Below are 18,328 nucleotides of genomic sequence, written 5' to 3'. Positions count from 1 at the left end.
ATTTTTAGAATGTTGGCTAGACTACGGCATGATGATGACAGGTATCCACAACATAGCATTTGAAAGACGAACTAGATTACATGGTTTTATATTGAAAATTTGTCTGGATTTAGATTAGAAGTTTCTAGCTGCCTGATAATCTTTTTTTAATGTCGGGTCAATTTACTGTTTTTTTTCACTTGGAGTTGATTTTATGCAAGTACTGATGTTTGCTTGCACATGCCAATCTTTGGCTGTAACATGTTTTGTCCAATAATATCGTTGCTATAGTTTCCTTTTGGATATTAGGGGCATTGATAGGAGATGAATACATTGGGTCGCATTTCTTACTGGATATATCTAAATAAAGGGATCAGATTTGTTGCTATTATAATTTCTCTACCTATATTAGAAATCAGAGATACACATTTGATTAAGGTTAGAGGTGTATGCTCTATGATTTAGTGAATTCAACAATCATTTCACTCAATGCACTCAAATGAACCCCAGAGCAAATCATGTCAAATCATATGGCATAACGTCACATCGGAATTTAAGAGAAGGAAAATCCTTGACACTTACCATTGGCAGAGTTTCATTGGACCAATCTTAGTGCACAGTTACCAAGAGTAAAAATTTAGTAACCGAGCTGATTGGTATTATAGGGATGAAACTTCTCTCATCATAATTACCCTACCAAATCAGCAATTCTGCTAACGTGGTATAGAAATCAATGCTGATCAAATTCTATAAAACCTCCACCGGACTAGCCTTAGAATCAGAAAAAAAAAATGGAAGCATGGTACGGAGTAGATGGACCGGCCTCAGGGAAAAACCATTGGATGGGCCTAGCCCTTCCTCAAATGGCCACATCGGCATGCCTAACCCGGCAAAAAAACCTCTCCTCGAGAACCGCCCGCTTGACCACAGCCCTCCAGAAATTACGAGGCCGCGAGGCGCCAACGCAACGTCACGACACCCGCGAGGCTAGCAATCACTGACACGCTACCCCACCTCGTTCCCGACCCCACACGCCATCCGGCGAAGGCCCTCGTGACACTGCGCCGCCGGGCGGCCCGCACCCACCGCGCCTACGCGTCGCTTACTGGTTGGCCCCACCAGCGAATTTAGGGGTGTCCAGAGACGGAGACGAGGCCCCGATATACCACAAGCACCCCCCACGCGACCCAAACAAATACACAAACCAAAAGCCGAGAGCCAGAGAGAGAGAGAGAGGAAAAACTTATCTGCCCCTCTAATCGCCCTTACCCCCTTTGATAGATAACCACCCCCCCTTCTCTCTCTCTGCGCGCCGCCGCCGCCGCCGCCGCGCTGCGCCGCCGGGACCCCGTCACCGGCGATCGCCGCCGTCCAGCCCCCCTCCTCCCCCGCCTCCGATCCGAATCCTAGGCGAAAAATCGCGGAAAATACCGCAAAAAATCGCGGAAACTCGTCCGGTCCTTTTTGAATAAATCGCACGGGCGTTTCGCCCCTCCCCCTTGCCCCCGCCCGCCGCCTCCCCCTGCCGGCCGCCGGCGACCGCGATCGCGCCACCCAATAAGCGCCCCGCGGCGGGCCAGGCCCGTCCCGTGCCGGTCCGAGCATTCGTCTCTGTCGCGGGGGCCGAGCGCGCGTCGTCCGCCTCCTCCTCCTCCTGCTCCTCTCGTCGGCCGCGGCACGAGGTGCGTCCCCTTGCCACCTCGCGGGTTTTTGTGGGCAGCCTTCGGTTCCAAGGCACGGGCGCGTCTGATGTGCGTCGGTTCGAGCGCTGCCCGCCCGATCCGCGCCGCCGGGGGCTCGATCTGGCCGCCGCCGGCGCCGATCTGTGCGGCGGCGCGCGAATCGGTCGGGATTTAGGGTTTCGGAATCCAATTCGAATTCTGCGCGCTCGAGGCTGCTCACCGCTGTATCACTGCTCCCGCTGCACGATTTTGTTTAGAGCTGGGCTGAGTCGCGTCCCCCACCTGAAGAGTTCAATCCATTTGGCATGGAAACGATCAACCCCTAACAGAAACACATGAAATTAATGCGAATCTATTTGGATTGCCCCCGTTTAGGGCATTACACGTTGATCACTAGCTACTCGAGTGGGGTTCTAAATTGACTTCGTCTCATAAACTGCAGGGAGTGATACAGAGGCTGCCAGAGGCATTCCATGTAATGCCATAATTTGTGATGGCATTCTTCAGCAACTCTGGAAGCAGGGCTGATTCGGGAGGGTACAACTTAAATGAGAAGGCTGATGATGAGGGCGCCTATGAGTCAGTCAGGGATGGGGATGTTGACTCAAACTCCAGGCAGTGGAACTTAAATGAGAAAGCAGAGGATGCCTACCACAGCGAACCAGAGCAGTGTGAAGCTGGCCAGCCAAGTCTGTACTCTTCTGACAACACATTCGGCCAGCATGCCCGGAGAGGTGGTGGTCCATGGGGTACAGATTTTCTCAAGGATTCCAGGTCTAATCAGACATCTAAAGAAGTTCCGTCGAATAGGGGAATGGATGCTGCTAGCTCGCATGATGACATGGATGCTAGTGGAGAGGATGATGAACTGAACAGAGCAAATGGGGAGGTGCCTGCTGAGGAAATGCTTTCTGATGACTATTACGAGCAGGACGGAGAGGAGCAGATTGAATCGTTGCATCGTGGCGGGATGAAGCAGTCAAGCTGCTCCACTTCTGGTGGAGCAACAAAGTCTGCTTCACGGAAAAAGAAGAAGACTACAAAGTACAATGCTTATGCTGACGATGATGATGACGATGAGTATAATGATGATAATGCTGATGACGATGGCGCAGATGGTATATTCAAATCTCGTGTCTTGCGTTTAACAAAATAAATGCGTTATTGCTTTATTATCTGCATCTGTATATGTGCAGTTACAACCCATTACTTATTGGCATTTTGTTTCTTCCTTATTTGTAGAAGATGATCCTGATGATGTGGATTTTGAGCCAGACAGTGAAACGGACAAGGCTGCTGATAAGGTCTTCCATTGACTTAATCCTCTGCAGGAAATGGCATATAACCGTAGCATGTTACATTTTCCACGTATTTAGCTACATCACCATCCTACTATTCTTGTTTAGTTAATGTTTGTCACAACTTTGTTTGAGATCTACATGCTGCTGCTGCCGTGTTATAAAAGTTTGCATGTATATCTTCATGAACGTGAGCCGGTGAGCATTAAAACTAGTGTCCTAGTTGAACTCCAAGTCTCCAACCTACATAAAAAGGACTGATATGATAGAGTGAAGAACACAATTTGTCACTTTAAGCATCAGCTATTTAATTTGGGGAAGTATATAGACAGAATGGTAGTACATGGTATAAAGTACTACTTAGTAACCTATGCAAATAAGAATTCTTGTGAAGGATCAGAACCTTTGAAGGATATGCCTCTTTGTTATTCTTGAACAAGGTAATACAATACGCTAGACATGCCTTCTTGGGGCTTTTGCAACTGCATCAGCTGCAGCAAATTCTGACTTCTGAGTCTTCTTATTTGGACATTTGGTTTCATTCTAATGTGTAATGCATTTCCTTGTGGGACCATACGGCTAAGCTTGTTACTCACTAGTCACTACTGCTGCAGCATTTTGGAGTGCCTATTTATTTGGACTATCTGCATACAAACTATGGATTTTTTTCTGCGTTTTCAACCTGCAAATTAACCACAGTAGACCTATGTTTATATAAATATATAAATTATTTCACAGCTATGTTGTCTTTTGTTGTGAATTGCTGATTTTCCTATTGCCTCATTCAAAGAAACTCTACCAAGTTAATAATTTTATTAGAAGTATTTGAGGTACTGTAGACTTTTGCCTGATTGTTTCTCTCTGGAACACTTGACTTACAGGATAAGTTTATGGATAGTGAGAATTCTGATGGTGAAGATGATGATGAGCTTGAGCTCTCAGAGGATGAAGATGATGATTTTGCTGAGAATCGGAGGCAACCTAAACGACTCAAGGTTGTAGCAACTAAAACTTCCAAGGGAAGAAAGTTGCCCATGCAGGCTCAACGAAGGCGGGGGATGTCTCACACTGATGAAGAATATTCCTCAGGAAAAGAATCAGATGTTCCCAGCGATACTGATTTTGATCACAGATCAAAAAAACCTGACAGGGTGCATCAGAAACCTGTGGCCCGCAGTGAGGTTGCTCCGATCAATTCTCATAATGAGCTTCGAACTTCTGGAAGGAGGAGGACAGTGAAAAAGATCTCATATGCTGAAAGTGAAGAAAGTGACGATAGTGAGGAGAAGTCAACTAAACAACAAAAGGTGAGAAATCGATATTAACTATTAGTGAATAGTAGTACTTTTTGTCACTGAATAATCAGAACAGATAACTGGCTAGTTCTTTTGCGGTTTGCTTTGCCTTGCGACTCTGATTTTTGTCCCCAGGGGATGGGCATCACTTATTGTGCTCTGTTTGGTTGTAAAGAGAGCTCTGGCTACGTCGTAGGACTACTCTTGTTGTTTCTCTGTATTTCCGTCGGTTGTTCAGTAGTTTCACTCTTGTTAAACACTATGTCTGGGTGATGAACCTTGTAATTCTGTTGCTTTTTTTTAAGTAATGAAATTTGCGCGTAGTTCCTGCTGTGGAAAAAAAACTTGCATACATATTCTAAATGTTGTCATTCAGACGATTTGCTTTGCCTGGCGCTCAATTTTATGTCGCTTCTTTGGAATAAAAAAAGATATTTGTCTTTTGAGTTTTTCTTTCTATTTATCTTCTACATACACTGTTATAATTGAAGTTACTGTCTTCTAATTGTGTCAAAGTTAATTCATATATATTATGCCTACCTTAACAAATTTTAATATATCTACCTCATGAAGGAGGAACCAGAAGAAGAAGATGGAGAAACAATTGAAAGAGTTCTTTGGCATCAACCCAAGGGTGTTGCAGAAGAGGCAATGAGGAATGACCAATCAGCTCAACCTACTGTTTCCAGCTTACCATCAGACTTCAATCAGCAGTGGGATGAACTAGAATTCTACATAAAATGGAAAGGGCAGTCTTACCTGCACTGCCAATGGAAGACATTATCAGAGCTCCAAAGTGTAAGTACTTATCTGAACTATATAAGTATATATAGAATATCTTACCGTTAGGTGTATGTGCTCAATTCTTTAATCTTGGTTCTTACTAAATCTGCTTTCATTTAACCTCTACACGACAGGTTAGTGGATATAAGAAGGTATTAAATTACACCAAAAGAGTTGCTGAGGAACAGAGGTATAAGAGGGCACTGTCACGCGAAGAGGTAAACCAGTGTTCCTTTACATTTCAAAAGACGTGTAACTCTTGGACCTGGATTAAAGCATGGTAACTTCTACATGCCAGCATCCAGAGGATGAATAGTAGCTCTATGATAGAACTTGGAAAGTGTAGAAGAAATGTTTATGCCTCTCTTTTTTGTTATCAAAGCTTCCTGATTTTGGTGCAGTAGTTATTTTGATGATGATGTTCAAAATTAAGTAATCTCTGCTGTTAATTAGTGATTTTGAGTGAATAAAAATTGCCTGCACTTGCACCATTTTTACCTAACCTTGTTGACATAATGGAAGCAATTTGATATGTTTGTCTGGTTATGCCAAGTTGCTAACATATTCATATCAGGTTGAGGTGCATGACGTGGGCAAGGAAATGGAGCTGGATCTTATTAAGCAATATAGTCAGGTTTTGTATTGAGTTTAATTTTAGACTATCGGTATACATTGTTCATTATCACGTCTGCATACTGTCTGACATTGAATCTTCAGGTTGAACGGATATTTGCTGATAGGGTCAGTAAAGCTGATGGAGATGATCTGGTTCCGGAATATTTAGTCAAATGGCAAGGACTTCCTTATGCAGAATCTACCTGGTAATTTTGTGGCATGGTATCCAGTTTCATGGCTATGTTTATTGTTTTGCACATGGATGGTCTTCCATGATAAACGCAATTGCTCTACCTCTGTTGGTTCAGAGTATGATTATACTGCATCTGTCTTGCATCCATATTATATTTTATCTGGTGGACTTTGTAGCTGCACAATTTCTTTTGTAGGAATGTGCTGTTACTGTTATTAGTATGTGTACTTACTGACCTTGTCTTTAATGCACTTCTTTAATGCACTGTTTCAGGGAAAAAGATACTGATATTGAATTTGCTCAAGATGCAATTGATGAATATAAGGTAAGGTACTCAGTAGCCGATATGAGCTTCTGTTTGTACGTATATTAGTGCATATAGCATAGTATGATAGGCATATAATGCCGTATCATGACTGGCTTCACACTAAATGGTAGGCCCGTGAAGCTGCCACAGCTATACTTGGGAAAACTGTTGATTTCCAAAGGAAGAAAAGCAAAGGTAACACATCCCTTCTCATTTTTTGCCTACAAAATAGTTGATAGATAAGACAGATTAGTTTGGAAATTTCTCTTCTACACTATCTTGTTCCTTGTGTGTTGATTTACAACTTAATTTGCTGTAAACAAGTCCTCAATATGTATGGTACCTGATATGATGTTATTATATTAATTGATGCTCACCTCTCGTGAACCTACAATGTGCCTAAGGGAGTTAGGGTGATGGTTTGAATAAGGATTTATACTTTGCTTATCTTTTTGTGTGTGTCCTTTAGGGGATTCAATGCTTTTTTTTTCTTGCACCAGTGGATCACTATTGTTCTCTTTAACCTAATCGAAGTTTACGTTTTTCAGCTAGTTTGAGGAGGCTTGATGACCAACCAGAATGGCTAAAAGGTGGTAAACTTCGTGATTATCAGCTTGAAGGACTAAACTTTCTCGTCAATGGGTATGCGAGATCAATATGAATGTACATATATGCACAACAGAATACAATTATTTTCTTTTACTGATTGATTGATTGGTGACAGGTGGAGAAACGACACTAATGTTATACTTGCTGATGAAATGGGTCTGGGAAAAACTATCCAATCCGTTTCCATGCTTGGCTTCCTTCATGTAAATTTCCTTTTTCTTTTTTGCTTCTTTCTTTACGATGAATGATATTATTATCCTTGTACTGATTACTAATATCTGACATTTATGTTGCAGAATGCTCAAGAAATTAATGGACCATTTCTTGTAGTTGTGCCACTGTCAACATTGTCGAATTGGGCAAAGGAATTTCGGAAGTGGCTGCCCAACATGAACGTTGTGATTTATGTTGGAAACCGTGCCAGCAGAGAGGTGAATCTATTAAATTAGTTCTCCATATGTTCCTTTTTGTATGCGATCTAGCTGCCATTATCTAATGTTGGCAACAGGAATTATAGCCTAAAGTCCTATGACATTGTTTTGCAAAATATAATATTTACTTGAAAATACCAATTATTGTTACTGATGGAAATTGACTTATTCACTGTTAGCACTAGTATTTCCTATCATAAGCATGAGAGACTGCCCTCCTTTATGAACATTTTGAACTGGCTAGTAACTTTAAATGTCAGCTTGCAAATTGTGAACTGTTAAGTTTGTCTGGCTTTTTTGTCCTGTTAAATTAAAAACTTAAATGTGCGAAAAAATACATGTTGGGAATATAAAAATGCTAGTACAATAATATAATGCATTATGGAATTTACCTGCACTATATTTTTGTGAGAAATCAACAATATGTTGACTTGTGCTTTGTTTGCTGCTTTTCTTTAGGGTATGGAATTGCATTTTCTTGGCTTCTCGTTGTAATTCTGTTTACATGTGTGATGTTGGGTGGAACTACGAATGCGTAGTCTTAAATTAATACACCTTTTAAATTAGTTTTGTTCACATTAGTTGTGTCCTGAATTTTTTCTTGCAAACTATTTGCCACAGATGTGCCAGCAGTACGAATTTTTTTCAGACAAGAAGGGTGGACGGCATGTAAAATTCCACACGTTGATAACTACGTATGAGGTGATTCTGAAGGACAAAGCTGTTCTTTCCAAGATCAAATGGAACTATCTTATGGTTGATGAAGCCCACCGGTTGAAAAATTGTGAAGCATCACTGTATACGACACTTTTGGTACGAAACAATTTCTTAAGCATTATAGCTTCTGTATAACTGTTACTGGGATAAAGATTATACTAAATTTATATCGCTTCTACAGGAATTCAGTACTAAGAATAAGCTGCTTATCACTGGAACACCCTTGCAGAACAGTGTTGAAGAGCTTTGGTACGCCTTTGTTTTATGTAGAACTGTAATAGTTACATTTTATATGGGTATTTTCAATTCATATGTAACTTGACACGACAATCTGTTACCATCTTGCCTATTTCAATTTTTTTAAAAATTTTCTTTCTTGTTTCTGAGCTGTTGTCTTTTGTAGGGCGTTACTTCATTTCCTTGATCCAGTCAAATTCAACAGCAAGGATAGTTTTGTTGAGAAATACAAAAATTTGAGTTCCTTCAATGAAACTGAGGTAGTGTTTCAAATGAAAGCTTTATCTTCTCTGGACAAACATCATATTGGTTTTTCACTGATTGAACTTCTATAACTTCATTTGCCCTGGTTTCTTATATAGCTTGCGAATCTGCACAAGGAATTGAGGCCTCATATTCTAAGGCGAGTTATAAAGGATGTTGAGAAGTCTTTACCTCCTAAAATTGAGCGGATTCTACGCGTCGAGATGTCACCCCTTCAGAAACAGTGAGTACTAGGGTCATTAGTGCATTTTATAATTCATTGAGGTTGATCTTTATTGTGTTCTATCTATTAGGTACTACAAGTGGATTTTGGAGCGGAATTTTCAGAATCTGAATAAAGGAGTCCGGGGCAATCAGGTTTTTGTTACATCTTGGCCATCTTCGTTCGATCAAGTTCTTTTGTTTTCTTAGTTCTCTGTGGTTTAGTTATTTTAGTGGGCACCTTTAGTTCTTCTGGTGTATCTACTGTCTCTTTCGTGAGAAACCGTTAGTCTTGTCGTGTCTTGATATATTGGAATTGAATGTATTTTGGCTGTCTCAGTACATATGCACAAGTTGATGGCTGAGCCAATCGAATCATTTTATGGCCATTTGTGCTTTTACATGTCCTAATCTACTAACAACATATAATTAATATGTTCAGCAACAATTGTTGTTAAGGCATATACTGATTTACACTTTCAAGGCAAAAGAACTGGACACCTCGTCTAGCTATATTATTTTATCTGACTGACTTGATCATGGCATATGCAGGTCTCACTTTTGAATATTGTTGTTGAATTGAAGAAATGCTGCAACCATCCATTCTTGTTCGAAAGTGCTGATCATGGTTATGGTGGAGATAGCATTGGTGATCGAAATAAAGTTGAACGCATTGTTATGAGTAGCGGGAAACTTGTTTTGTTGGACAAATTATTGGTGAGATTGCGGGAGACTAACCATCGCGTGCTTATATTCTCACAGGTTTGTATCTACATTTTTTTGCCACACATTATGGTTCGACAAATTTTACATAGTTGTAACATTTGTTAGCTTTGAATATGGCTGTCTAGAACCATCGTTACAGCACCATCTGTCTTGTACTGAAGTATGGCACACCTAAGAGAGAAAGCACGAATTGCGTGTCAACCTGCTGAAGACAACTTTGGAAGTCTTTGAGCTCTGTTCGTGGCAAAAACAGAAACTTAAGTTAGGTTTGGCCGGTTGCTAGAAAAGATCAACATTTATGATATAACAATGGAAAGTTGAAAGTAAAGCTAATTTAATGAATTACTTGGTCCAAAATCGATATTTTTAGCTCTATGGTGATTTATGATAATGGTGAAGAGGCTTTGAGATGGTATACTTGATTGTACATATTTTCTAGAAAGTTCATGATGAGAAATTGCAAACCAAATAAAAATGCTTTAACAAACTCCATTTTGAAATAGAGGTCGAAAGATCTCAAGGGTAAAATTTATACTAGCATCCTGAAAGATTATAAATTTATCAACTTTAAATTATATGCAAGATGTGTATGAAACTGATGTAGTGATGTGTCTGGCATATGATGGCTGGTTTGTATGTAGGTTTATGTGCAGGGCAACACTCAGCCAATCCTGGTCTTGGAGAAAGCAACCTCAATGAATTTGTTTTGATATTTTAAGTTTTTCCATTGCACTGAATAGCTTTCATTTCTGCAGTTGTTCTCTTTGTGATTGGTAGATTTCTTTTAATAGAATCTTGGTCGTCACTCACTTGAAAGTTAAAACATTACCAGAACTGTTTTCTTATTGTGCTAACAGCATATATTGGAAAAAAAAGAATATTATTGAAAGCATCTGCACCTCATATTCTTGATACCTTGCAGATGGTTAAGATGTTGGACATCCTTGCGGAATACCTCTCTCTTCGGGGATTCCAGTTTCAGAGGCTTGATGGTAGTACAAGAGCAGACCTTCGTCACCAAGCCATGGAACATTTCAATGCTCCTGGAAGTGATGATTTCTGTTTTCTTTTATCCACACGTGCCGGAGGTCTTGGTATTAATCTTGCAACAGCAGATACAGTGATAATTTTTGACTCAGATTGGAATCCTCAAAATGATCTGCAGGTCCTCTCTCTCTCTCTCTCTTGGAAGTGTATGTCTAGTTTATGAAGATTTTCTTATCTCTCCTATGTTTTTTTATGGTTCATTTCTTGCTAGGCAATGAGTAGGGCACATAGGATTGGCCAACAAGAGACTGTTAACATCTACCGCTTCGTCACGTGCAAAAGCGTCGAAGAGGATATATTGGAACGCGCAAAGAAAAAGATGGTTGTCAATAGTGCTTAGTTGATGTATTCTTTTAGTAGGATGATTGAACTGTTCTTTTTACCTATTTTTTCCCCTGTTACTAGGTTCTTGATCACTTGGTTATTCAGAAACTAAATGCTGAAGGCAGGCTTGAGAAGAAAGAATCCAAAAAGGGTGGCTCCATGTTCGACAAGGTAGATTTTGGTTTCAATTAATTGTTTACTTGTTTGTGGTTACTGTTTGGCATGAATTACCCTAGATATTTTTTATTGGGTGGTTTACAAGATTCATTTGTGACTGTTATGTCCAATCTAACTCAGAAATTTCCAAGTTCCCTGCAAAGTTAAACTATCTACTGTAACTGTAAATTTATTATTCTATGCCTGTGAAATTCCTGTATTCCAGAAGGGGGGTTGGCCATAATTCAGCTGCTAGTTAAAACAAGCTGTAATATGTAGCTTAATAACTTTCGTTCAGCTTGTCAAAAATGATGAAAATTGAAGTGTATCATATTAATGTGCTTGTACCTCCTGCCTTATCGATACTAGCTGTACTCTTGTGAGAAAGAAAGAAAAAAAAGTGATACATCTAGTACTTTCTTGTTCTACCCTGTTTTACTTTTATGCTGTTGTACTATTCTGATGTAAAGCTGCACCAAATTGGCAGAATGAACTTTCAGCTATATTGAGGTTTGGGGCAGAGGAGTTGTTCAAAGAAGACAAGACAGATGAAGAAACCAAGAGAAACCTTGAAAGTTTGGACATTGATGAAATTCTTGAGAGAGCTGAGAAAGTCGAAACAAAGGGTGGTGAAGGGGAGGAAGGAAATGAGCTTCTTAGCGCTTTCAAGGCATGTGATTATGCTATACCCAAGTTACTATTGCTGACCAGGAACTATTCTGTATTAATTTTTTTTTTACATATTTTGGGTAGGTTGCTAACTTTTCCAGTGGCGAAGATGATGCCACATTCTGGAGTAGACTAATACAGCCAGATCCTGCAGATATGGTTCAGGTATGATTGGCTAGTGACTTTGCCCAGTGATTGTATCTGCTTTAGTTTTCTTTCTGTAAACTTTATCAGAGAGTAATACTGATGTTCTTCAGGAAACCTTGGCACCTCGTGCTGCACGAAGTAGAAAGAGCTATGTTGAAGATCCCCAACTCGACAAAAATAATAATAACAGGAAAAGGCGGGCAGTTGAGGCACAAGAAAAGCCGAGGAGGCGTTCTGGCAGAATAGTGGAAACAGTTGTCTCGTTACCATTGGTTGATGGGGCAGTTGCTCAAGTACGAGAGTGGTCGTTTGGCAATATTCCAAAGAAGGACGCTTCCCGTTTTGTACGAGCGGTAATATGCACCTTCTATCTATTTATTCGGTTCTGTTTTTTCAACTGTTGAATTGTACATTTTCTTATTACAATTTAATGTAAATTATATATGCAAAAACCTTGAAGCATGCTATCAGTACACCATTGAAGCGGTAATATGCAACTGTTGATCGTCTTAGGATTCTTTTACTGTATTATGTGCTTCACTTTGGTGAATAATGTGGTGATGTGCAACCAGCAAGGCACATTTGTATTCTTCTGCAATGTAATGACTTTAGCTGCTAAAACATGATTATAGAACAAATAACTACTCCCTCCGTCCCAAATTATAAGTTGTTTTGGCTTTTCTAGGTTCATAGGTGTTTGTATGCATACAAACACCTATGAACCTAGAAAAGCCAAAACAACTTATAATTTGGGACGGAGGGAGTATATATTAGTCCACTTTATCTTAATGTAATATCAAGCCATGGTATATTGATTTTGCAAGTTTTTTCGTGAAAAAAAACTGATTACACCGCAGTTACCCCCCACCCCACCCCCACCCCCCATTGAAGCAGCTAGTCATTTCACTTTTGGTTGCGCTTCAGCTTTCAAGTAAAATATGTGAGTCGCATCGAATTGTTTGTGAAGCAACATATAAACCTCTCACCCTATAAGTGAATCTTTTAGGTCAAAAAATTTGGGAATGCAACCCAGATTGATTTAATTGTGGATGATGTTGGTGGCGTCCTAGCAAAGGCACCGCATGAAGCACAAATAGAGCTGTTTGATTTGCTGATTGATGGTTGTCAGGAAGCAGTTAAAGAGAACACAGATATCAAGGTAACAACTGTCTACCCTTCTCCTTAACTGTAAAGGGCACTTTGTGACTTCTCCACCTTTACTAAGTTCTATTTGCACGTCCAATATAGGGCACAGTTTTGGATTTTTTTGGTGTAGCAGTGAAGCCCTATGAATTGCTGGCTCGTGTTGAAGAGCTTCAGTTCTTGGCAAAGCGAATTGCACGTTACAAAGATCCAATCAAGCAATATCGGATCCAGTTACCTTACAAGAAGCCTCAGTGGTCAGCAAGCTGTGGATGGACTGAAAGTAATTGCATTTGAACCTAGTTTTTTGGAAACTCTGTAAAAAATATAGGCTCTGATAGTTTGTTTTTTTGTATCGTCTCAGCTGATGATGCTAGATTGATGGTTGGAATTCATTGGTATGGCTACGGGAATTGGGAGAAAATACGGTTGGATCCAAAGCTTGGCCTGACAACAAAAATTGCGCCAGCAACACTTGGTGAAAGAGAGACATTTTTACCACGCGCTCCAAACTTGGATAATCGTGCTAGTGCTCTCCTCCAAAAGGTACTCTTATGCACCTGTGCCTGTTTGTACCATATAAATTAGTTTGGATTTTTACAGTCTCTCAGGTAACAGTTATGCAAATTACAATGCAACTCCTAAATGTGTCATAGGATAGTGAAGTGGCACTTATGTGTTACCTTGAGAATGCAATTTTTATGGACTCGTATAAATGAATACCCCAACATTAGTAGTTCCGTATAATCCAACTGTTTATATATTTTATGCATTTTAATGTGGCAGATATGGCAATTGAGGAAAAAAAACTATCCAGCAATTTCTTTATTTGTTTGCTTGACATGTTTTAGTTGCTTGGAGCCATGTATGAGATTTATTTTTAAAATAGCATAAACGGATGCTTCATCTTGATTTCCCTGTCTTTATATTTTACTACAAGATTTGCATTTTATTTTGTTGACAAGTTGTTGTATGTTTCAAGGAATATGCCAAGTTTAGTGGTAAGAGCTCAAAAGCCAAAGCAGGTGCCCGTCAGACAGTCAATAATGACAACAGTGGTGGAACTAGATCAATGAGAGGCCGGCAAAAGGATGCCCAAGAAAAGGATGACAATAAGTTGAATAAAGATGAAATTCAGAAGCGCAAGATAGTGGAAGCTGAAGCAAGAGAAGAAGGTGAAATTTCTGAATCAGAGGCTGAGACCAAATATCGTCTGGACAAGGAGGAAAAGTGGCTTGAATGGTGCTCTGAAGTTTTAGATGAGGAGCAGGAAACTTTGAAGCGCCTGGATAGGCTACAGAATACAAGTTTAAACCTCCCAAAGGAAAAGGTGTTTGCTTTTTCCATGGGCAGTATATTCTTAAACTGCCCTTCCACCAAAATCTTACCTTTAATTTACTGTGTTTAGGTTCTTTCGAGAATTCGTAAGTACCTCCAGATAATTGGGGACAAAATTGTGGAGGTTGTCCGGCAACACAGTGAGTCATACAGGCAATCCCGTAAGTCTAGTCGCTCCTCCCGTAAGTGTATCTGTTCCCTTCTCCGCAATCATTCTCTGAGACATTGTGCAGAGAATTTTTAAAGGCGTATGGTTGGATCCCTTGATAGATACTGTCTAACTTATTGTGTTGCTTGCAGGCATGACCATGAGGTTATGGAATTATGTTGCAACCTTTTCAAATATGTCCGGGGAGCAGTTGCATGATCTCTATTTGAAACTTAGTCAAGATGTGGAAGGTGGAGTTGGCCCATCCCATGGTGGCAATTTCACATCGAATCCTCCAAGTAAGGGAGGTACCTCAAATCAGCTTCATCCTTCGAGAAACCAAAGGCCAACTAGGTCTCTCCAGTACACTTCTGAGTCTTTCCATAATAATGAGAACTCTGGAAGTTCCGAAGCCTGGAAGCGGCGGCGGAGGGCTGACCCAGATAACCAATTTGACACTCAGTCTCTGTATCAACCTCCTCCAATGATGACAAATGGAAATAGGTTGCAGGAACCTGGTAGTTCTGCTGGTATTCTTGGCTGGGGTCCAGTTGAAATGAGACGGTATGGTAATGAAAGGCCAAAACGTGGTGTTCATCCTAGTCATTTTCCTGCTGGGCATGGACCTTTGCTGTAGTTGAAGGAAGTAGTCCATGGAAACAACCTTGTCCATTTAGGCATAACTGTTCCCAAGGATTTTCAGCTTCCGTGTAGTTAGAAATGGTTGAACTCCATCGGAATTGAAATTCTTTTTGCACAACAAAAAGGAATAAGGAGCCAAACCTGACAGGATCGCAGTTTTGAATTCTGTGCCTCAAAAGTTATGCCTGGACTCCAGAGGTGATGCGCGGAACTGTTTACAGTTGTACACAGAACATCCTTCTGACACCATCTCACCAAAACAACCAAAACAAATATACATGGTGGCTTGTGACCTACCAAGAGGAAGAGTTGAGAAAGTTTTGTTGGTTCAGTTTTGTCATCTAATAGAAATTTGGGTTCATTTAGAAAAGTTAATCTCAACAATGATCTATAGTTCAATCTTCATACATGTATTATGTGTTGCATTGCAATATAATGAAATATGGTTCAGCTCTCTCCCCCTCCCTCCCATCAATGTTTCTCTCCTGTTTATGTTCTGTGTTGATGTAACTGAGCAAAAGAAAGCATGTAGCTCTCATTTCAAAGCAACAAAATGGTTGCAGCTGGCATAGCATGTGTTAATTTTTTTCCTATTTCTGTAAATAGAGGTGAAACGTACTGTTGTATACCTCTATTGCTCACATACTGTTTCTGCGGAGCTATTTCTGAATGTGGCGCGGCTATCCTGAATGGCTAGAACTAGGTGGGTTGTTATATACGTTTCAACTAATTGTTTGATACTACAGTGTTCTTATTTACATTTTGGCATGTCTTCTGAATCTATGATCTACGGTGCAGGTGAACCAGCTGATCCAAGTCCCTTTTACAAGTCATTTGGCTAAGGCAAACTTTTTGGAAGTTGCACGATGGCTGCCCACTTGTGATTTTTAGTATCGGCTAGGATATTTTCTCGTGTAATATTATATGATGTCTCCTTGGAAATTTTAGCACTGTATGATGAGCGAACACTGATAATGGTAGCGCCATTATTTTATGTATAGAAGGTCAAGTTACGAATGTATTGCTCTTGCTCAAGCTGCAAGGCGGCGGCGCCTCGTGCTTGTGTTTTGAAGCCTCTGACGCACAATTTGGATGTCTGGGTGACTTAAGTGTTGGGGCGTCATCATATCCAAATTTATCTGTTGCAACACCAGGAACAAACTGTACCTTTCATCTTGTTTGAGGTGCTTGAATGAGTGAGGACCGACGTGTCAGATTACGTTGGCCTGATGAATGTCTGCTCCTTCGAGGCAGCCCTTGCTTTTCTCTCCTCTTTTCCCAAATTCTTTGCTTGACCTATCCAAGCTGCGCTTGCTTTTCTTCCCAATTTTCCTAAATCATGTTTTATAATCTTTTAGTTTGTATTTTGAATCTAGTGATATTTTCAACTAATCCTCTCGTAGATCAACCTCTTCTTTCGTCGATTGTTTAAATTGGTTATTTGGCATATCACTAGGATAGAACCACTGCAGATATTTGCGGAAGCAGCTAGTACAACATAATAGAAGTGGAGAGATATTTTATGCTACTGACTTGAGAGGTGAAAGGAATGGCTGATTGTCACTATCGTCGTGTCCTGAATCCTGATCCTGCTTATATTACTTGCCCAAGCTTTCTTGCTTGCAGCCCTGGGAGACTAGATACTCCTGGAGGATGGCTAGGATTTAGTCTACTGAGAAGAAGATGCTGGCATATTGAAGGACCAAGAGACAGGTTCTTCCCTACACACGCGCTCTAATTCATTATATTTTCTATCAAACGTTGCTGAATCGGTTTATCGCCTCTTTCCATCGGATTGGCTGCAGAGAGAGCAGTTGCCGTTGGCCGTTGCGCAAGCTGGTTGTCGATGGTGCCATGGAGGGTGGAGGTGTCCCTGGCGGAGATGGTGTTGGCGATGCTCGGCGGCTGGGTCTCATCCTTCCTCGCCATCGCCTACGACGTCGCGCGCGCCCTCAGGAGCGCTCGCTCATCCGTGTCGTCGGAGTGATTCATCTTGAACCAGATCGCCAGTCAATTTTGCGTGCGTACTCACATGTTCCTGTACATCGGTAATCCAGTACGAATTTTTCTACACGATGCACAGGGTCTATTCTCTAGCATATGCATCCCTCCTAAGATGAGACAAGATTGGATAAATTTGCATAGCTAGTGTATGTTCTTGTATATCTTTCATTCTTTCTATTCTTTCAAACGGGGGCGTTGCAGAGAGTCCACACTCAGTATTATCCTGTTCTCCCTCTCCTTTTCCTCCAGATTCTATCTTGTTCTTGTGCAATGGGAGCTGGGCGTCCTTGGTCACAGGCTTGAGAGCAGAGAGCTGCAAGCTGCTTGCTAGGTGGAGTTCGTTTGTAGGAATTTGAGTTCCAAAATAATTGTAATTCTGAAGTACTAGTAAAAAGGAAAAACAAAAAATCGTGAATAGGTTATTAGGAGTTGGGTTACAGGATACTCCGACGCGGAGGCGACCGGGCATTACAGAACTGAGCAGGATGAACCAGGGTTTCGTGCGCTGGCGCGGCAGCCCCTCCTCGCCGCCGCCGCACTTTGCTATGCTGATTCTCTTGTAAACTCAAATCGATCATGGGGACCGGCTGATGAGAGCAGGCGCGGGAAGCAGGTTACAATTTCGCTGTCAGATTGTCACTCCCAAAACATGCATCTCACAGGACACAATCTTCCAATTCGAACCCTCATGGCTTGATGCATCTCACCTCAACAGACGCAAGCGGCAAGCAAAGATCCGTGATAAGCAGGCCTAGGCCACATCAGAACCTGACAATTCCCAATCCCAATCCGGCAAACTGAATTTGGACGCGGTCTTTACCTCAAGCGGCGGATAAAATCTCTCTCAACTGTTCGGATACTCAATTGGCACAGTACCTTCACTTATTTGGGGCTGCCTTTAGGTCTGTCAAAACCAAGAATTCAAGAATTCATTCTTATGGTGTCCAGAAAGGAGATTACTGTCAACTTCAAATTTCCTGGTAGGGAGGCTTCAATTGACCAACTCCATTCTCACTGCTTTGCCGATGTTCCACATGTGCACATTTTTGCTACCAAAAACAGTTTACAAATAGGTGGATAAATACAAAAAATATTATTTTTGGAGGGGATCTGATATTAATAATAAGAAGCCACCCAAAGCTGCTTGGGAGATGGTCATTCTCCCAAAGAAAGAAGGTGGTCTAGGTGTCCTTAATCTCAAAACACAAAATGAAGCCTTACTTCTTAAATATCTGCATAAATTCTTCAATAAAGCAGATATTCCTTGGGTTAACTTGTATGGTTAACTTGTATGGGAAAAATCTATGCTAATGGCAAGCTACCAGGTCAGGTTAAAAAAAGGCTCTTTCTGGTAGAAGGACATTTTTCAAATT

General features: G+C 40.9%; 1 protein-coding gene across 3 annotated transcripts; it reads left to right on the top strand.

Moving 5' to 3' along the window:
- The first annotated feature begins 1,248 nt into the window (after positions 1-1,248).
- LOC117845337 (protein CHROMATIN REMODELING 5) lies at positions 1,249-17,114 on the top strand. 3 transcript variants are annotated; one of them, XM_034726345.2, is made up of 33 exons: positions 1,249-1,661; positions 2,104-2,779; positions 2,907-2,965; positions 3,841-4,266; positions 4,828-5,052; positions 5,172-5,255; positions 5,612-5,671; positions 5,755-5,858; positions 6,119-6,170; positions 6,284-6,347; positions 6,701-6,794; positions 6,877-6,964; positions 7,058-7,192; positions 7,814-8,005; positions 8,091-8,158; positions 8,313-8,406; positions 8,509-8,633; positions 8,704-8,767; positions 9,164-9,373; positions 10,260-10,502; positions 10,596-10,706; positions 10,790-10,879; positions 11,352-11,534; positions 11,618-11,698; positions 11,791-12,033; positions 12,687-12,839; positions 12,929-13,106; positions 13,188-13,369; positions 13,806-14,153; positions 14,232-14,343; positions 14,462-15,654; positions 15,750-16,664; positions 16,757-17,114. In XM_034726345.2, exons 2-31 carry the CDS (start codon positions 2,155-2,157, stop codon positions 14,944-14,946), a joined length of 5,178 nt encoding a protein of 1,725 aa, XP_034582236.1. In that variant the 5' UTR covers positions 1,249-1,661; positions 2,104-2,154; the 3' UTR covers positions 14,947-15,654; positions 15,750-16,664; positions 16,757-17,114. The 3 variants fall into 3 exon arrangements, with proteins under 3 accessions (XP_034582236.1, XP_034582237.1, XP_034582235.1); XM_034726346.2 differs by having other exon boundaries at positions 1,251-1,661; positions 2,904-2,965; positions 14,232-14,322; XM_034726344.2 differs by having other exon boundaries at positions 1,251-1,661; positions 2,904-2,965.
- Positions 17,115-18,328: the final 1,214 nt, after the last annotated feature.

The sequence above is a fragment of the Setaria viridis genome, chromosome 2, assembly GCF_005286985.2.
Source record: "Setaria viridis chromosome 2, Setaria_viridis_v4.0, whole genome shotgun sequence".
Taxonomy (NCBI): domain Eukaryota; kingdom Viridiplantae; phylum Streptophyta; class Magnoliopsida; order Poales; family Poaceae; genus Setaria; species Setaria viridis.
This window is presented reverse-complemented; position numbering and strand designations above follow the sequence as displayed.